The 19,658-nt window shown below is 39.7% G+C and overlaps 1 protein-coding gene across 1 annotated transcript in view; it reads left to right on the top strand.

Annotated features, from left to right (window-relative positions):
- The window catches only part of SCFD2 (sec1 family domain containing 2), a 208,187-nt gene that overhangs the window by 36,588 nt on the left and 151,941 nt on the right, over positions 1–19,658 (top strand). The window contains exon 4 of the mRNA XM_054202188.1: positions 17,661–17,836. Coding sequence (XP_054058163.1) covers positions 17,661–17,836 — 176 coding nt within the window. The remainder of the gene's footprint in view (positions 1–17,660; positions 17,837–19,658) is intronic.

Here is a 19,658-nt window from a genome sequence, read left to right on the forward strand (position 1 = left end):
GTAGGATATTTCTGGTATATAAGCGAGAGGCAAACGTTTTCTTTTAAATAAATCAACCTTAAAAAGACTGAGAGTGGTTGTGAAGCAATGGAGTTCTGTGAAGGAGGATTTTAAAGGCATGCAAGCGGTTAGCAACACCGCTTGTCTTTATTCTGCAAAGCATGAGAATTTGGGTATTCAGCGGGATTTGTGTCCTGAACGCAGGCATTGTAAATAGCAGCTGATCTGATGGAAGTTGTGCAGATCTTGCATATGATTGCATTATAGAGGTAGTGATTGCATTCCATAGGTAGTGAGGTTTATATGAAGTAAGACTGCCTGGGTCAAGAGACTTTAAGCTGAAAACCACGTCTGGGCACTCGTTAAACCCAAATTCTTCAAAATATTGGAGATACAGATTATAACATAATGACTTTCAATAGCTTTTTTAGAACCTCGTTCTCACTATATATCATACTCGGTGAAATGCAGAAATTGATATAATGTTAGGCTTATAAAAACTGGTGTTGTTCTATACCACAATAATTTTTTGCATTTTTATGTACTGTAAGACTGCTTTATGCTGAACTTTTCATCAAGAGAGAAAGGTCCTCATGGAATAAGAGTAATAGGCTTTTATCTGGGACTCCGGAGTAAACTGCCAAGATATTGTAGAATTAGATGTACAGCCAACTCATGAGCTCTTAACAGCTATAACATTTCATATATTGTATGGTCTTTACAAATACCTAGAGCATGCATCCAGTAGATTATTAATCAGAAATACTAGATCTCTGCAACAGTAACGCTGTAAGATGTTTTAAAAAAATGAAAAAGGAGCAGCTGTGAGAGGGCTATTACAAATTTGTCTGAAGGGGGTAAGGCACAGTAAATAATAAAATCTTGTTTAAGCTTTCACTGATAGTGTGTGTGTGGGTATTCACCATAATAACATTAAGAAGCTCCCACTGTTTTTCTGTTACGTATGCCTTAAAAAAAAAAATTTTTAATGTTAAAATTCAGCTTTGTTTCGAAAGTAATTACTTCCTGTCTTAGAGAGGTTACGATCCATCTACCGCCTTTGCTGCTTTGTGTGAATGATTAGATCAGTCTCTGTGTCCCCTTCCCGTGGTATCCAGTGAAGGCTGCAATAACCAGGTTCTTAATCATATGAGCCAACACTTACTGATGGCAGCCTAAACATCTGACACACGGGGGCCCAATATAGTGCCATATAGAAACATTTAAGAGCTGATGGTGAAACAAATTTCTGATGCTGTAGTTCTTGAGACTTGTTTTTTGTTGAAGTGTCGCTGTAATTTACTAATGTTTTATGGAACTTTGTTAATTATTTTGTGAACTGGATATTTAGCTTGCACTAGAATCTTAATCAGTTGTTAACTTTGTGGTTGAACTTCAAAGGGCGAAACGAAATTTGAGGCAATCTTGTAAACGATAAGCAGACGTAAAATGAGAAACAAGGAAAGGAGGGCACTACACTCACCAAAATCAAAACTTCTTATTGAGCTTAAATGCAGAAAACCTGAAACTCACGCCCAGATGTCATATTGTCCAGTGACACATATTCGTTAATGACTTCTTAGAACAAATCTGCATCTTTACAGCATTCATTGCTCATTCATTGTGCTACAGAACATCTTAGTTCTCTGTAGGGAAGCTGGAAATGGTGCTGTTTATCAATTGCTGCTTTTGCTGAGAAGGAAAAATTCTAGTGGCCTGTTCTAGTCCCGATTACTGTGTTTAGTTGAAAGGCTCCTTCCACTGCGGCTGTGATATGACGCAAGACTGGCTGGAGAGAAGGGAAATGCTTTCGCTCTGCTTAGACTTCAGTTTTTATGATTTTACCTCAGGTTCTGCCTGTATCAGAAAGTCTTGGTGGATTGCACACTGGTTTTCCCAACACTTAGGGTATTTTCTGAGTTTTTTGTGGCCCTAATATTAAATGTCAGAGAGCTTTTCTAGCATGAAAGTTGCCTCGTACTCTCTTTACTAAGACCAGCTGTGTCAGATGGTAAGAGTGTTTTCCTTACTACTACTTTTTTTGGGCTTTTTTTTTTCCCCCCTGGAAATAAGGAGTGAATTACATTTGAAAGCAAAGCTTTGAATTCCATTTGGTGTAGCCGAGCCCTCCTGCAGTGGCCACCTGCCTGAAAAACTGCATCACATGGGATGCCGGCAGCACGGGAGCCCTGTGCTGCGATGGGAAACTCAATCCCATCCTGTTTCTGTATTTTCTAGTGTAAAGAAAATAAATTCTGTTGTTTTCTGGGCTTTGACAGGCTGCTTGTTCCTCGGAGGTGTGCGTGTGCTTGCCCACGTTTCCCCTGCAAGCGACGTGCCTGACACCCGGCTTGCCTCTTTCTCTGCCTGGCAAGAGCTCTGACACTTGTGGGAGGACACACAGCTCAAGAATTTGCTTTCTGCTATCTTCTGAATGTGTCTTCCTCCTCCTGAGAGAGAAGGAGAGTAGGAGAACTGTAGAAGGGGACACGTGTCTTCTCCCCAACAGCCTCAAACGTTTGCAGGCCACTGGGAACTCCTTCTCCTGTTGAAGTCAGTGGGAGTGGAGAGAGGAGAGGAGTTCTGAGGAAAGAGAAGAAAGAAAAATAAAGGAAATCAGCAATTTTAGCCACATTTTTTGAGCTGAGTGTACTGGAGCACTGCTTTCTGGTGGTCTTGATTTGCATATTCAATTTATTAGTTGTATCAAGGAAAGTGGTAGTGGGCACGTCTGGAAGTCCTGTTGACTTTCAGAAGGGTTCAATGTAGAAAGAAGGTGGCTGGAGATAGGATGGGCACAGCTGGCAACATTTTCTTGGAAGTTTTGGTGGATGGATTATTGGAGCAAGCCCAGTTTCAAATTTCAGACCACCTCCATGACATTCATAAACAGAGCAGAATTCTCTGCTTTTGCTTTAGCCATCTTATACTTAGGTTTCCAGGTGGGCCATTAAGTGGTCTTACACCATCTTCAAGGAAGATTTACATTTTTTTCCTTTTTTTTTCCCTTCCATTTATGTTTGAGGAAAGTGCAGTTTTTAGCTGTCATTTCACTTTGTGAGTGAAAGAATTATGTTGTCATTACAACCTTCAGTGAGTGACATGGCTAGTAAGCTGTTCAGAACAGTTAATTGCAAGCATTTTAAAATCCTGTTTCTTTCTTAAAGAAGAATTGCAAGTCTTGGGAAACCGTATTACAAAGGGAGACAAAGCGCCAAATGATGGTCCGTAAAACCAACTAGAACACAAAATTGTGGAGCTACTTTTCCCTTTCCTAACAAAACAAAACCTGGGCTGTATTGCTATGTGGCATATTGGAATTTTCAGGGGTCAGCCCTGGAGAAGGCAGGCAAAGCACAGTGCAGAATTCCAGCCAGCATAAACATAAAAAACATGTGGTACGTCCGGGTTACTTATTGTTTAATCTGTTTCATCCATAAATACATAACATGGGTATATGGTTTTTTGAAGATGTAATTTCCTGTGGAGTTTAGTAATGCTGCCAGTATTGACTTTTGGGGAGTATTTGGTATTGCTTACTGTGGGCATGCTGACATTGAGCCTCTTCTTTACGGGATGCTATAAATGCACGGAAAACGTGTTACTAAATAGTAGTTAACATCTAAGTTTTGCCTTAACCCTTTCAACTAGATACATTTCCCAAAAGAGTATGTGTTTGCATGTAAACAGGTGGAGCTGTCTTTTGCTAGAAGCCCAATTCTAAATAAAGAGGCATTAAAATATTCCATATATACATATACACACACAGACCTTAAGTAAAACCCAAAACAACAAAATGCTTTTTAAGAACTTTTGTTTCTTAAAAAAAGAGGCTCCATTTTGCCTCTGTGGCAGTTGCATTTGTGTTCTGGATACCCAAGTGAATGCTGATGAATATCTGCGGAAGGTAAATATTTGCTAAGGTCTGGTCAGGTATCCCATTGTGTAGGTGTAAATGTGTAGGTGTAAATTATTTTGGCGTAATAACAATCCTGGCATTTAAAGGAATTTATTTTATTTAAAGAATTAAGTCTCCTTTTGAAAAGCTCTTTGGAAATCAGTTTAGAAGATCATCAGAATAACCTTTTGGTGAGATTTATAGCATCGTGCTGAATTCGAGCGAGATAATAAATACCGGAGAGGGATTACTGCTGCTCAGCTCTTAAAGTAAGTGACTGTAAGGAGTTCTGCTCTGAGGCAGCAGCCTGACTTACAGCACAGCGGAAAGGTTGCTGGTTTTTCCATTCCTCTACTTCCCGTTCCGTTCTTCATAGGTCTGATGCATATCTTAATCATCTTCTGAACGTGGCAGCCCATGAATCTCTTGTTGAAAGCTTTGCTATTAGCATAGCATTTGGCAGCGGTAAAAACTTTGCTACAAATGTTCTTTTGTGGCTTTAGAAACACCCTTGCTCTTCTGTTTGAAAAGAGCACAGTAAACCTCGATCGGGTCTCAATTCCTTTATTGTGTCTTTTTACTGGCATGGAGACTGACGAAAGTCGAAACACTGGTATAGTAACAGAAACAAAGTGCAGTGTGCTGTTACATGAGCCCTTGTTAGCAGAAGAAAAGCTTTTTGGTTTCTTTCCATTTGAACTGTGCAAATGGAGTTTTAAAAATCAAGCTCGCTACAAAATTAGCAAAGCCTCAGGCTTTGTGAAGTGAGGAGGAGCACTGTAACTTTTTCAGATGGGCTGGCTTACATGGGTTGAATTGAACTCTAAAATTTGTTTCAGTAGAAATGGGAAGATCCTGAAATTTTTATCCTTTAGATATGAAATAACATTTTGAGTTGGAAAAGTACCTTAAAATGGGCAGGAAAACATAGATGAATACCTCATCTAAAACATAAAGACTATAAAGAATATAAAATGTGAGGGGGTTTTGGTTTTTTTTTTCTGTTTTTTTTTTTTTTTTTTTTAAATAAAGAGTTGCATTGGACTGTAATGGTGTTTAACATGTTATTTTTTCCTTGATGAGATGTGTGTAAAAATATTCAAGATTCAATACCATCAATTCCTGGGATAAGCTTTAAGGATAAAAGCGACCTGCTAAGAAAATGAGCTGTAATAAAGTAGATAAGTACATACATATCTTTCCAGATAAATCAAGTCTTATCTCAGATATCTAAAATCCACCCTGGCCAACCCTTAGGACGATTCTGCGATAGAGACAGGTAGTGAGACAATGTGAGTCTGGGTTTGAGGTCCTTAGGAAGGAGGAGAAGGCCGATCCGCATTGCAGGGCTCAAAGCGGTTGCCAGGGTGTGTGAATCCCTTTTGCAGCACGTCTCTGGGTAAGTGATGGGTACCTGGATAACAGGCAGGCTTGGGAGACGCTATGGCCCCCCGTTCTGCAGAGAGGAGATCATTTTGTAGACCGGTTCTTGGGATGTTTATGTACGTTTCTCTGCTGCCTCTTTACCTGGTCTCCAAACCCATTGGGAGAGCAAGCTGCAGAATCAGTGAGACGGCTGCCAAAGTCTCACTCCAGGCATCCTCGTGGAGCGGGAGGCTTCCTGTACCGACTCAACTGAGATAGGCCTGGTTTAGCCTGAGGAGTCCCAAATTCCTGACGGTGGGTCTCACAGTGCTGCTCCAAGGGCTCACTGGTGTTCTCGGGGCATTTTTCTAAGGAGAGGGGACGCTGCTTGTCTGAGACCTGAACTCCTTCCATTGCGCAGCCTGGATCCTGAGCAGGCGGTTTCTGAGTTAAATTAGTCTGCTCTTTGCTTCATCAAAAGTAACAGAAGTCCTGCAGCGTGGGGCCATCTAGCCAAGCGGATTTGGTTTTTCCAGCCTGTTGCAATACTGAGTTCCTGATTTCTCCCTGTAGTGCAACTAAAAACGTAGTCTTGACCTGAAGCAAATGTTCCCAATCCCAGTGATGGTCAATATAGCAGATGTTTTGTTGCATCACTCACCCCCGGAGGCAGGAAGGCTTTTTGCTTCTCAGAGTGCTAAATGTTTTTGAAGAGTTTGAAGTGTTTCTGAAAGTTTTGGATACATTCCTATTTTGGGAGGGGTGGGGGGGCGGGAAGGGGTGTTCTGTATAGGCCTTTACATTCCTGGGGAACACTCTTCTAGTATGTGGTGGGGTTAGGCTTTCCCTGCTAACTCTTGTACGAATAGTCATTACCACATTGAGAACTGTAGAAATAAACTGATATTATGGCTGTTTCACCTTGCAGTGTTACACCAGGATGAAGTTCAGGGTTTCAACCCTGTTGAGTATGATCAGTGTTCACCTAACTAAATAGATCTCATCTTCTGGTAGTCATTGGGTTTTGCCAGTCTAGGACAGAGATGTGCTCCAAGCTCCAGATGTGCAAAGAGCCTTCTGCTGTTTTTCTTAAGCAACTAAACTTTTCGGGTCATCTCTGTAACTCATTAAATATAACAGAAAGGATGAAGGATACTGATGGTCCTGCCAACAAAGTTCTCTGTTTTTCAGGAGATGTGACAACATAACTGAGATGGAGAGATGTTCAGGAGCAGAAGTTTGTTTTTCATCAGTAAATGACAGTGCGTTTCTGTGTAGTGTTGCTTAGAAGCACCACCAGCTGAAGAGCCATCTTTGCACTCATCATTAGGCTTCTTTCAAGTTGGATGCTGAATTCAGGAAGGTGGAGTGCCAGTTCATTTTGGTTTTTTCAGTCTCACCTGCTGATACAGAGTAGCATCCTTGAGAGCCCAAAACAATTGCTCAAAAGAGCAAACAAACATCCCTTAGAATAACTGGAAGTATATGAGGCGTGATGTCCAGGTGCGTATTTTGCAATTTATGCTCCATCCCTTCATTTTCAGTCTAGCACATATAGGTTCCTAGAGTTGAAAGAAACGTGTGATTTATGAGGAGCCAAGTACTTAGGCTCTTGGTGTGAATCCTGTGCAGGTTAAACAGTGAATGGATTGGAAATGGCTGCTAGTGTGGAGGAAACAGTGTGGCAGAAGCTTGGTGATTAAAGAAGAAGATAGGGCAATAGCAGAAGGCTCATTTTGAGAGCACAGATATGCATCCTTTCTTATCAAGTGCATCCCAGAGAAAGAATTCTGTAATGTGAAGTTGCCTGAAAAGTCTTGGCAGGAAATTTGCCCTTTTTGATGGCTGCCTGCAGTTTAGAACAGAATGAGTGGTATCAACAAATATGGATGAATTGTAGAATAATTTGGAGTCGGAAGGGAACTCTGGAGGTCATCTGGTCCAACCTCCTGCTCAAACCAAGGACAGCTTAAAAGTTAGACTAGATATGTTGGACCTTGTTCAGCTGAATTTTGAATATGTTCAAGGATGGCAGTTCCACAGGCAGTCTGGGTGCCCTGCACCAGTCTTAACTGCTCTTGGGGAACAGATGTTCTCCTTTATATATGGTTTGATTTTTAACTTGCTGCAGTGTGCATGACCATTGCTTCTTGTCCTCTCACTGTGCACCTCCGAGAAGTCTGATGCAGTCTTCTCTGTAATCACTCATTATGTCTGTGAGGACAGTAAGTAGCTTCCCTCCCTGCTTTCATTTCTTGAGACGAAACAAACCCATCTCCTTCAGCCATTACTTGCGCATCATTTTCTCTAGCCCCTTAAACCATTGTAGTGACCCGTTTCAACTCGCCCCAATGTGTCTTGTACTGTGGAGCCCAAAACTTAGTCCTCCAGATGCTGTCTCACAAGTACTAAATAAAGGGTTGTAAAAGCTTCCCTCTGCCTGCCGGCTGCATTTGTGCTGGTGCCACCGAGCACATGGTTCGCTTCCATTGCTGCAAGGGCATACGGCTGATTGATGTTCAACTTGACAGACACGTTTAATCCTGAACTTTAGAGAGATTTAGGTCACAGATCCACTATTAAGACTATTGCAAATGGAAGAAAGACAGGAAAAGTTGAAATAAAGGCTGGGGGAAAAAAGGACTTTATGATTGCTGCAAAATGGCATGTTGAATGTGGCAAAAGGCTTGCTGGTGTCTGATGCATCCATGAAATGTGTTCTTAGTGAGTGCTATTGTTTCTACAGTTCAAAAGGGAACTGGAAACTGCTGTGTCCCAAATGTTGAAATATTGTGCTAGCAAATAATAAATTTTAAGCCTCCTTGCTGGACTTTTGCTCAAACATTGGAAATGTATAAAAACAAGAGGACTTCTTATGCGCAGTTACTTCAGCTTACTGTTGTTAACCGCATTTGTTTTATTTGGGCAAAAGCTTGAGAACTGAAAAAGAGGTACTGTGCCAGGACCAGACACAGGCTCTGACTCTTTAATACCAATGAGTTTAAAAGTGAAGGAACTCATAACTGGTGGAGCAGTGGAGAGGAGTATTTCATGAGGAAGAAGAAAAGTCTAAAGTGATAAAGGCAGCTGTAGGTAGCTTGTTCTTATCTAGCTCTGTTGATCTTGTAGCTTCTCAGATGATTAGTGAATCCTTTTTTTTATTTTTTCTTTTTTTTTTTTTTTTAAAACAACTTACCAGTTTCTTGCCGTTGTCTCTCACCTTTCCTTTCTCCTCCCTCCCTTAAATTGTCTTTCTGTAGGTTATGTTCCTTTATGACTTGGGGAAGACACCACTTCACATCTCCCTGTTATTTGTGCACAGGTTTGAATACCTTTAATGGCAGAATATCAGTTTGACCCTTAAAAGTGCATTTTTTTTTCTGTGAAATGTACACACTAAATTCCATCGCATTGAGGAGAGAAGAGAGGAAAAAATGATGATAGAACCTCTGTATCATTTATACATCCTATCTGAAAAAAGTACCTCAAAGTACCAAATCTTCATCTTAATCATAGAGATGAGAAGAATGGTGTGGAACGTGCAACCCCGCTGGGTTCTCCCCCTGCAACAAGAGCTACAGCATTTGGGAATGGGTTTGGAAGTTGCCCTGGGACTTAAGTCCTGCCTCCACTTAAAGGAAACCTGCCTAATTTAGAGAAGGAGACTGAGGTAGACAATGTGAAGTGCACTCATAACAAAATAAATTTTAAGCAGAACAGGTTAACAAGGATGTTTTAAACCAAAACTGAAATTACTCAAAGTAGTATTAAAGAACAAAATAGAAGTTTTGTAGAGCATCCTATGCTTCCTCTACTGCAAGAAGTTTAGTTGGAGGCAAAATTTTCCCCTCGATATTCTAGGAAGATATTCTGTGCAGGGGACTGTAAATGGCTTTTTGCTGTTCTTGTTTATGAAATCAAGTGGTGTTCAGGTGTGTTCTGAGTGTTGTGGATTGGTTTGGGGTTGGGGTTTTTTTGTTTGCTTGTTTAATGACTGCTGTATTATGCATTACATGAATTTACCTTAAAAAAAGAAGTGTAATATTGGGACTACTCACACTTAATTTAAGTTTAAAGAAAGACTTTGGTTGGTTCTGAAGTATCAAGTACCATGTTTTAGCCTAAGCTCTTGTTGAATTTTTAGGTTCGGGTTGTTTTTTTTTTTATTCTGTGACTTAATATTCTTGCAGAAAGAACAGTTCCTAGATTAAATTAGTTTACAAAGTTTCAGTAAAGGTATCTTTGTCTCAACTGTCTCTTGTTGTTGGGTGAATAACCTGCTGCATGCTAAATAGTCTCAAGACAAGAGACGGGTAATGGTTCAAGCCCTAATGAAGTTGTAAAGCATGGCATATTTGTGTCTCGTACCTCACTTACTTTGCACTTCACTGCTGTAAAGCAGTTAGCAGATGGAAGTGAAACACAGAACCCTGTGCAGTGATGTGAAACAGAGAAATATGTTGGTGGTATGTTATCTTTGATTAAATTGTAGTTAGCACATGGATGCAAGACTATTTGGCTAACCTTACTGTTACTTTTAAGAAGGCAGTGGGGTGACCATAGTCTGTCTCTGTGTCCGGACTTTTTGGATAAAGTCTGTCCTTTTTTTTTTTCTTTTTTCTTTTTTTTTTTTTTTTTTTTCCTAGACAGTAAACCCAAACACTTGAATAGCAACTTGTGGCCAGGTCTCCTTCCATGTCTGGTTGTGATTAGAGTTCAAGATAATTCTTAAAAATTTAAAAGAAAACAGACATGTGTTGCTTTTGCAGGAGTTTTGCAAATATATCATTTCATTATTTATGTTTTTTGCTAGTGTAATACTGCAAAGCTTATATTAACTTCAGTATGAAGTCTTTTTGTCTTAATAAAAGTATTGTGAAAAGGCTATATTAATGTGATCTTTAGACAATTTACATGATGTTCACAATAGTTGGGAGTAAACATTAATGTACAGATAAACGCTTGTGAAGCTCTGAAACAAAAGTTGAATGTAAATGTACATTGTCATTAATTTTTTGTACTGTATATCTTTAAAAGGAAGTGACTGTAGGTTAAAAGCTTAAAAATTTAAATAGCATTTACTCGCATATCTACTGGTAACTAGTATTGTTTTGAGAGGTGTTGTAAGTAACAGCTCTTCTTCATTGGCTGGAATCTGTAGTGAGCCACAGTGTTTCTAACGTGTCTGAACAACTTTGATATCAAACAAACCAAACTGCCCAGGAAAGGTCAAAATGCTTCTTCCAGTTTTTGATTGCCAATTAGTCAGTAGTAGGTATAAAGCTAGATCAGTAATCCTGCTATATAGAAATAAGCTAATTTTTAATATATGTATGTGTATATATATATAAAGTGTTAAAGGTACCATTGGTAGTTACGGAATGTTGATGCAGCTTCCTGAAAAGACGTAATTGTATTGCCATCTTCTGTTCTCTGCTCAAATTTATTTGGTAGGTTATTTCAGGTAAACACCAGAGACTTCTTTTATTCGCAAGGCTTACTTTATTTTTTGCTGATGTTGGTTCTATTATATCTTTGCAGTCTTGAAAAGAAATATTTTGAAGTTTTGAATTTGAAGTTTGTTTGTTTGTTTGTTTTTAAAAAAAAAAGGCACTTGTAGACTGTACTTGTAGACTGTCCATCTGTGATCATTAGGACATGGTTAAAAACACGGAAGCAGGTCCCTTAAGCCTCTTTGAACCTTGGTGAAAAATAAAACACTTAGCAATTTTCCTTTTATTGGTCTTAAATAATGCAATTGCTGTTATTTATATCTGTGGGGAAGCAGAGTGGTTGGAAATAAGATACAACTTGCTGTATGTGTATGATATCTTTGATTCATAGGGTGCATCAGCCATAATGACTGTGTTTTACATCAGCAGGAGAGCTTATGGATATGGGCCAGGAGATGCCAAGCTTGGCACACAGCGGAAACACGTGGCACCTGCACTTTGCTGGAACACTGGGGCAGCTGTGGACATCAGCATTAAGTACCGTGCTTTGTGTGTCTTAGGAAATGACAGAAAGGGCTTCAGAATTTCTTTACGTGAAGAAAGCTCACAAAGTCTCTAACGTAAGACTTGCAGTGGAACATGGCAATACACTAACACTGGGTGGCTTGCCCAGTGCTTTTTTTCCAAGCATAATTGTGTCAGCCTCATCCTTCAGTCTCGCAAAGGATGACTCGTTACACAAGAGACATGGTGAATTACATATGTACATATTCATACATCATCATGTTTTCCATCCCTATTTATTTGCTTACCACCCAAAATCATTGTTAGGGTATTCTCAGCTGCAGAAGTCTTCCAGAAATCATCAGAGAAATAATCAGTCCTGTGAATAACGTACCAAAGAAGAACAACGACCTCCCTCTCTCTGGGACAGCGTGCCAAGAACACGATGAAGTACTCAACTGTCTGAAAACATATGTCTTAGTGCTAAATGAGGACATGCGCAAGCCACCTGAAATCCTTTGGGCATGTTATTTTAAGACAAACAAGTTGATTCATTTCTGTGAGAAGTTTAAAGCATCCAGGAGATGATTCAACCAAATTTGCAGATCTCAAGTCCCTTTACGGTCACAGTGAATTACTGTTTTCAAGGATTACTGTTTTTTTTAGGGCTGGAGACCCTCTGGTTGGGACTTGGCCTAGTACTCAGTATTTATTAAGCTTGTGGAAGAGGTGAAAAATAAGGTAATGAAATATGACCATGATACATATTTAGTCAAGACAAAGAAGTTGATTTGAGAAACTCTGGTATGCCAGTATTAAATTGGAAGTATAATATAGATGGCAACCCTAGGAAGCTTAATTCTGGAAGCTACCTAAGCTACCAGTTATGTTTGTTAAAGCCTTCTGAATGTACTCAGAAACTTGAAACTGTGGATAATCTAGGAATCGTAAATCAGCTGGGGTCATATTTAGGTATCTGCATTTAGGTGCTTAGAACTGAAAATCTTGATGATTATGTTAGAGTGCTTTAGTTACATTTGTCCCACCTAATTGATTAGGTTTTATTTGTCTTAAGACATGTAAAAGAATTTTGAAAGAGTAGTAACAGAACTGGTATTTAAGTGTGGTTTCCATTTTGTAATATAAGACTGACGCTAATTAGGAGAGAAGGCTAAAATAGCATATGGCACTTGTGTGAATATAAATGATCTATATAATTATAAGTTAATATCTCTATATAATTATAAGTTAATAGATCTATATAATATATGTTAAAACAAAGATTTAATGGTACTGTACACATCTAGTGATGAATAATAAACTGCTTTTGAGATAACCAACTCAGTGCTACAGCTGATGAGACTGAAGCCAAGTCAGGTTAGATGTTCAGACTCACATGGCAAGAGTTAGTTGAGTAGTAAATAGAGTCCAGTTTTATTTATTCTGGGTGTATACCTCTATTCCAGAATTTGCTAGACCTCAGCATAGTTGTCGCCTTTGTCAATGGCTCCTATGTCCTTGAAAGCCACTGCTACAAACCTTCAGACATGTGACATGTGTCTGCCTCCCTGAAGGTCCGTCACTCTGGAGTGACTTGAGATGGACTGGAAGGCCCACGAGGGGCAGGGAAGAGTGGCTGAACTCCAACGCCTGTGTCCTGCAGCTACTCCTAAGGTGGCAGGAGGAACAGGGGTCAGTAAGGGCAGCGAGGGAGGAAGGCTGGTCACAGCTTTTCCTCAGTGGCACAGTGCTGCTGGGGACAAGGCAGCAGGAGGCTGCTGCTGCCATGTGGTTTGGGACATACTTCAGGGGCTGCTCAGACCCCAAAGGTGGACTTATCCTGGGATTGCTGTAGTGGGGACTTGCCATTAGTGCTCATACCTGTGACTGTGGGGTTGTCTGGATACTAGAGCTCCTGCAACAGAAAAGGCAGAGAGAGGCTTACAAGTGACCATCAACCCCAGAGCAGATGGGTTTGTGTTTGTGGGAGATGGGCGTACGCTCTTAGAAATAAGCTTGTGACATTTGCTCTCAGTCTGCTGTAAGGTTTAGTGCTTTTCAGGTCCAGAGCTTTATCCTGGAGAAGGCAGCCAAACAGCATCTCATACTGGCCTACTTTTCATCTCTCCAAAGAGCTAGAGAGTAGTTGGCGTTCGTCTCTTCTTTATTAACAGTTTAAGGACTGGATGACTTTTGAAGTTAACGAAAGTTGAGATCAAATTGGTTTTGTGACACTTGCTGTTCAAGAGTGTTACTGAAACTTCCTAATAAGTACGAAAGCATTTTGAGTTAATAAGAATGACATCTGGTAATTACACTAACAAGGAGGTATAAGGGGCGTCATCTGTCCTACTAAATTGCTCTCACTTAGTTTGCAAAATATCTGACGCCCTTAGCAGTACTGTTCCCAATTGGCTTCATGGAGTGTAAGAGCTTTCTACATTCCTCGTAAGTATCCGGTATTGGACATGATCAGAGGCAAGCTACTGGGAGAGACAGATCTATATTCCTAAGACTGTGGATGAGGAAAACAATTTATTTGGAATTTTTCAGCCCTCTACTGCCTTGAAAAATCTCGCCTGTGAACATAAGCGTGCCAAGGTCCTTTCTTATTCATGGTTCTGTCAAGTGAAAAATGGACCTCAGCTCAAACTGTGTTCTTGCATAAAACTGAACAAAGTTTAAAGCTATGTGTATTTGGCGGTTCCTGTAGTCTTGGAAAAGCATCCACTTATTTATTCAATTGGTCACAAAATGTACTTTCCTCTTTACTTGTTTTCTTGTCCCTATGGAGATAATTAACTAAGTGTTAGATGAAAAAATAAGGACTGTATGTTTGGAACAGCGCATTGATAATTCTGACCTTTGCTCTTTAGACACCTCGTTCATCCATAAATCTTTACGTAAAAAAAAAATGCACTTTGGGATTCTGAATTTTTAAAATTTACCTTCTAGCAGTAAATCTATCTTGAAAAATAATTATTTTCTTGAAGCGATGCCTGTATTACACTGCGTAGACTGCAGCATTAATATAAAATGGAAAAAAGTCATACCGTGGAATCATGTCTCAATGTCTACAAATGTGGTTTGTCTGTTTAACTTTTTCTTTAACTGTTGAGGTGAAAGTCTTTCTGTTCCACATAGGCTACTCTCACTACTCAAAAAACAGATTTTTGACAGACCTTTAATACCAGTTGCTGGTAATTTCTGCCCCAGTATGTCTAACTCGAGTGAACTGCTTTACTAGTAGTAGAATTATTTCTTCTCTTCAGTCTTACTGTACATATCATCATTTGCACATGCAGTATTAACTGTGAATTTTCTGTATGTAGATGTTGGTATTCAGTGCTGCTATTTTCGTATTTAACAAAAAATAATTTATTTCAATTAATTAATTTTTTTAAAATACAAAGTACGGCTTCTGTAATGTTGAAGTTGGCAAAAGTGATCTGTAGTTCTTATGGAATCTGCCCTGAATTCTTGAAAGTTGGAGGTGGAATTCAACATCTGTATGTCCCAATATGTTTGCAAATGAATTATCGTAGGAGTGAAGGATTGAAGGGGGCCATTTGTATTGAATTAAGTCTGTGAGCATTTATGCAACTGCTCATTAGACACTCATCAAACCCCGCCTTAGAACAAGTTAAATTTGTTTGTCTCCACTATAGGAAGATTGATTGATACAGAAATATGTTTTTTAATGTCATGTGTAAGTATATTCGTACTTTATTTATGCCCATTGGTTTTATTACCAATATTGGCCCTTCATGTAAACGTTTTTTGTGCATTTATGGAGATGTCTATTTTTTTACAGGTGGGGTAGGGAGCCCATATAAGCCAGGCTTTTCTGTTTTGCTTTCATAGCTGAAGTTCTCTGTCCCCCTAAGACTTTGGTGCCCACGCAGACACCTGGCTATGCATAGGTGTAGAGTTTGGAGCAGAGTGTGACTGTGATGGAGCAGGAAGAGGAGAAAAGAGGAGGACAAGACGCTCACACTAAAGTCCTTTCTGGCAGTAGTTGCCATCTTCTGCCTGATAACCTCTGGACTTGCTTTAGAAGAACAAAATGACCACTGAAACATGATGATGCAGTTGGCATCTGTCTTCTCTTCATTTCGTAGGACCTGTCTGCCACGTTGCAACACAAAAGGACTTGAAACGACAGATAGACTTTAAAAAAATAAAGGGCTGGTAGGGTTGGGTTTTGATTGAATTTAGTCTGTTGTGCTGAAATCTCCCTCTGTGAGCAAGCAGCAGGGAAGGTGGTGAGGATTTAGGCCTCAAGAAAAGTCATTTAGTTGCCGATTACCACCAATCACGTTCCCAAATTCCTTTCCTCATCTACAAGAACAGTGGTATTTATCAGCCAGCTGTCCAGGGAGGTTTCTGTGTAGAAGTTGGCTGGAACTCTTGAACCCTGGATCCGAGTGGTTCCATGAATATTGTAAATAACACAGATGAGATGCTGGACTCTTTAATGCCAATGTGAGTTTTGTTAATGACTTTCTAAGGTCAGGATTTCGCTTATGTTTACATATGTGTTGGACTTTCTTTTGGTGGTACTCTGAGGGTGGGAAAGAATTTGATTGTTTATCTAAAATGGTGCTGAATGGATCTCAGACTGATCCAGTGCTGCATCTGGATTCACTTTCACAAGGGATGATATGGAACAAAACTCTTGAAAAATTATTTTTTTTAAATTGAAATCAGAAGTCTTGAAAGCCCTCCCATTTTACTGTTTCGTATGAGGGAAGGGCTGGCAACTTCATGTTTTCTCAATTGAAGCAAGTTATCAGGTTTTGAGTATGCTTCTATATATCAGGACTGCTATAGGTAATAATGCAGTCATTATCAAAGGTATGCTGCAAGGCATCATGGGCTGACATTTCCAAATCACCATGTAAATCTGCCTGACACAGCTTTAAAAGAAATAAAACAAGACTGAAAGCTCCACTGTTTAGTCTGAAAACACACATGGCTGTGGTTGGTGTTTTAGCCTATGTGGGCTAACTGTGGAAGCCTTTTGTCAGCTCTCTGGCCTACTGAGTGGTGTCAGCTTGATTTGTGTGTTAATTTGCTGACTTTTTGGTTTGATGCGTTCTGTTAAAATTCACATAAAGAGCCTGTGTGGTTTTGCTTTACTTAGCAGCTTTCCCTAATCTAAATGCTCTTCCAAAGACCGCCCTTGGTATCACTGAAACTAAGAGAAAGAGCTTTCAATGTTTATTCACTGTTGGAATCATTTATTCACCATTTATATGATACTGAAAGGATGGAGGCAAATTGAGAGCCTTGTAAGGTGATGATATAACCAAGCACAGAGAAGAAACACAGTGGCAGTTTTACAACATCTTTCCCTTATGGAAAAATACTAAATACAATGATCAGTGGGTTAAGCCATGAACCGCCTAGCATCAGCTCAGCCTAGTGCCTTGCTGGCACCAAAGCTTATCCTGTTTAGGTTAAAGTATCCTCCTCACTCCATCTCACGCGTCCCTGTTCTTTAGGTCTGGTTTGCTTGAGGAAGATGACTCGTTACTGGCAGAGGCTGCCAGAAGCCATGAAACAGCCCCAGACTGGATCTCAGTCCAGGCTTGCAATTAGGATTGTGTTTTGACACCATTTTTCCTTGTGTGTTGATGATTTTCTTGGGGCAGACGAGGTACTATGGACCTTCTTCCCTGGAATGAATCACTTTGAAAATATAAATCGATTGAGCAGTTTAGCTGGCACTTCAATGTTGGATAGAATAACTAATTCTGTAGTGTTTGTATGGCTGAATGACTCACCTTATGGTCTTCTCTTAAGGAGAGATCTACAGGCCAATGTATGGGCACCGGGGTGTTTATTTTCAAATAGCGGGTGAAATCATGCTGCGCTTACTGCATCTCAGAAACTGAAGAGTCACGCCTTGGAAGTGTCCCTTCCAAGAACAGCTCCAGAAAACAGTTCCCTGAATTTCTAACATCATCTCTGGTTTTTGAGTCAACACTGATCAAAAATGCACCCTCGAGAAGCAGCTGGAGGGTGTGGGTTTGGTCTCAGGTAGAAGACTCACAAATTCCCATTGGACTTTTGATAAAAATAGGAAGATCAACCATTGTTTAGAAGTAGTTGTCAAGTATTATTTCCCTAGCTTAAATGAATGTCCCTCTGTGCCTGAAACCAAAAAATGGTATTACCCTTTATGTCAGCCTCTGTTGTGTATTGTTAAATACCTGCCATACCACATATCTCAAGCCGTAATTCATGGATGAAGTAAGTCTTTGTCCTGATCTGTTGCTGCAGCTTGAAGCTCCCAGTGATTGCAGTGAAGCTAGGATCAGGCCCGTAGTGGAGAGAGCCTCTGAAGTTCTCTATAACCCATTCACTATAATTTAAAAAAATCTGTATTTGTATTTGCCGCCACTGAATGCCGTGTCCTGTTTTCCTTTCCACAGGCAGAGTCACCCCAGAACAGCTCAGCTCATACATTCAGCTTTTCAAAAATAATCTCAAAGCTTTGGAGAACCATTGTGGTCTTCTACAGCTTGTGCTGGCCACGGTCCAGACTTTGAAACACCCCCAGACTTCCAAATGGGACAACTTCCTTGCCTTTGAGAGATTACTTCTGCAGGTACATATTATGTGATTTTATTTGACCTAAGTAAAAATGTTTTATTTAATTTTTTGAATTCCCATTGCATTTTGTAGCTTGTATTTTTTACAAAGTGTGTTATATGTCTTGCTAAAAAGCTGTTCCTTGTTGCCAAACTGGTAAAAGGAATGGGAACCTACATAGTTAATCTTTTGTGGTTTTGTCAAAGAATAATTTTATAAACAAAAGGGTACACGTTAAAGGTGAAGTGCATAAATAATCTGAATTGGGTGACGGTTTTGCATCCATATGAAATTTCAAGGTGATACAACTTTTAGTGTTGGGTAGGACTATTATTATTATCACTATCAGTCTGAAGATGCTTCTTGAGGTAACATGCTGAATCAAATGCAGAGAGAACTTTGTTACTGTGTGAGTGTAAAATTTGTGTAATTTACTGAGTGGGTGAAAGCATAGTTGGAAATTACATGCACCAAGACAGTGAGGTTTCTCTTGCTCACAGCTGTCATCTACCCTCAGCTTTTCCCACTACCATGTTTTTTATGGCATCCTGTTGGTGACCACAATATTATTTACATACCATTTTGTATCACACTTGGATTTCTTTCAGGAAATTAAGAGTTAGTGGTATATTGAACTCTGTCCTACTAACCTTTGGAGATGTACCAAACAAAGGAGGAGTTTTTCTAAGAACCTAATAGAGTTAATTTCTGCTGAAATTCAGGGAAAGCTCAAAACTTTCCCCCCTGTGCTCTCATTCTTCTGCCACTGTGTTGTTTTTAGAGGGACAACCTTCTGAAATCCTGGCAAGAGGCAAGTCTTCATGAGCTAACTTCTGATGAAGTTAGAGTTGGCCTTAAATGAGTGAAGTGTCTAGTGAGGATCTCAACTAAAACCAGTTACTTCTTTTGTAAAAATTAGCTGTCTTTGTCTTGTCAAAATCAAACCAACCAAAAGCTTGTAAAAACCAAACAACCTGACTCTTCCCATTCTCTCTGGCAGTGGGATGTGATCCCTGGTCCTTTGAGAAGACTCAGCCCATTCTTCATAGCTTTGTAGTCAATGAATTTCTGTGACAATTGGGGGGCAAAAAATACAGAACTTAAATAGTACATTAATTTAAAAAACTGTTCTCTCTTGGTAAGACTGAAATATTTTTGCATAACATAGGCAGTCTTCTTTCTGTAGTTAATAAACAAACACATCTCAAGTAAGAGAACTCATTGCAACCATTCTTTGGTTTGTCTGGACTGTAGAGCATGGGACTGACAGGCCGTAGTCCCCTTTTCTCTCCTGCGGTGACTCATGGCACATAGCTCTTTTCAGAGTCTGGCTAAGTTCCATCTTAAAACCAGTTCAGATTTAGAATCAAAATAAAGCTGCAAGCTCAGCATTGTTTTCACAACAACAGACAACTGCGTATATAAAAGCCATGCCGTAAATCGTCAGGGAGTGGAAAAACAGAGGTAAGAAACAACCAAACTATATATTTCATAAAAAAGAAGTGTATAACAAGCACTCTCATAATCGTAGGTGGCTTTGGGTTATACCCACTGCTTTCCACCCATCATATTAAGGTAAATTGCGTTAGCCAAAGCAAACTCTCTAGGCTAACATTTGTAACTGTTCCTTAAGCACATACTTATTTTCAGTAGTTCAAACAACAGTTATTTTGAATTACACAATCTGTACAGTGTGTATCCTTTTACGGACTCTATTTTGAAGACGAAGTCTGACATGCGTTATCTGCTTCTGGGCACGTGGCCTGTCTCTGATCTGCTGACACGGGTTTGTAGGAAGAGCAAAATACTGAAACGCCCAGAAGACAAGAGAGATATTT

The sequence above is a fragment of the Rissa tridactyla genome, chromosome 5, assembly GCF_028500815.1.
Source record: "Rissa tridactyla isolate bRisTri1 chromosome 5, bRisTri1.patW.cur.20221130, whole genome shotgun sequence".
Classification (NCBI taxonomy): domain Eukaryota; kingdom Metazoa; phylum Chordata; class Aves; order Charadriiformes; family Laridae; genus Rissa; species Rissa tridactyla.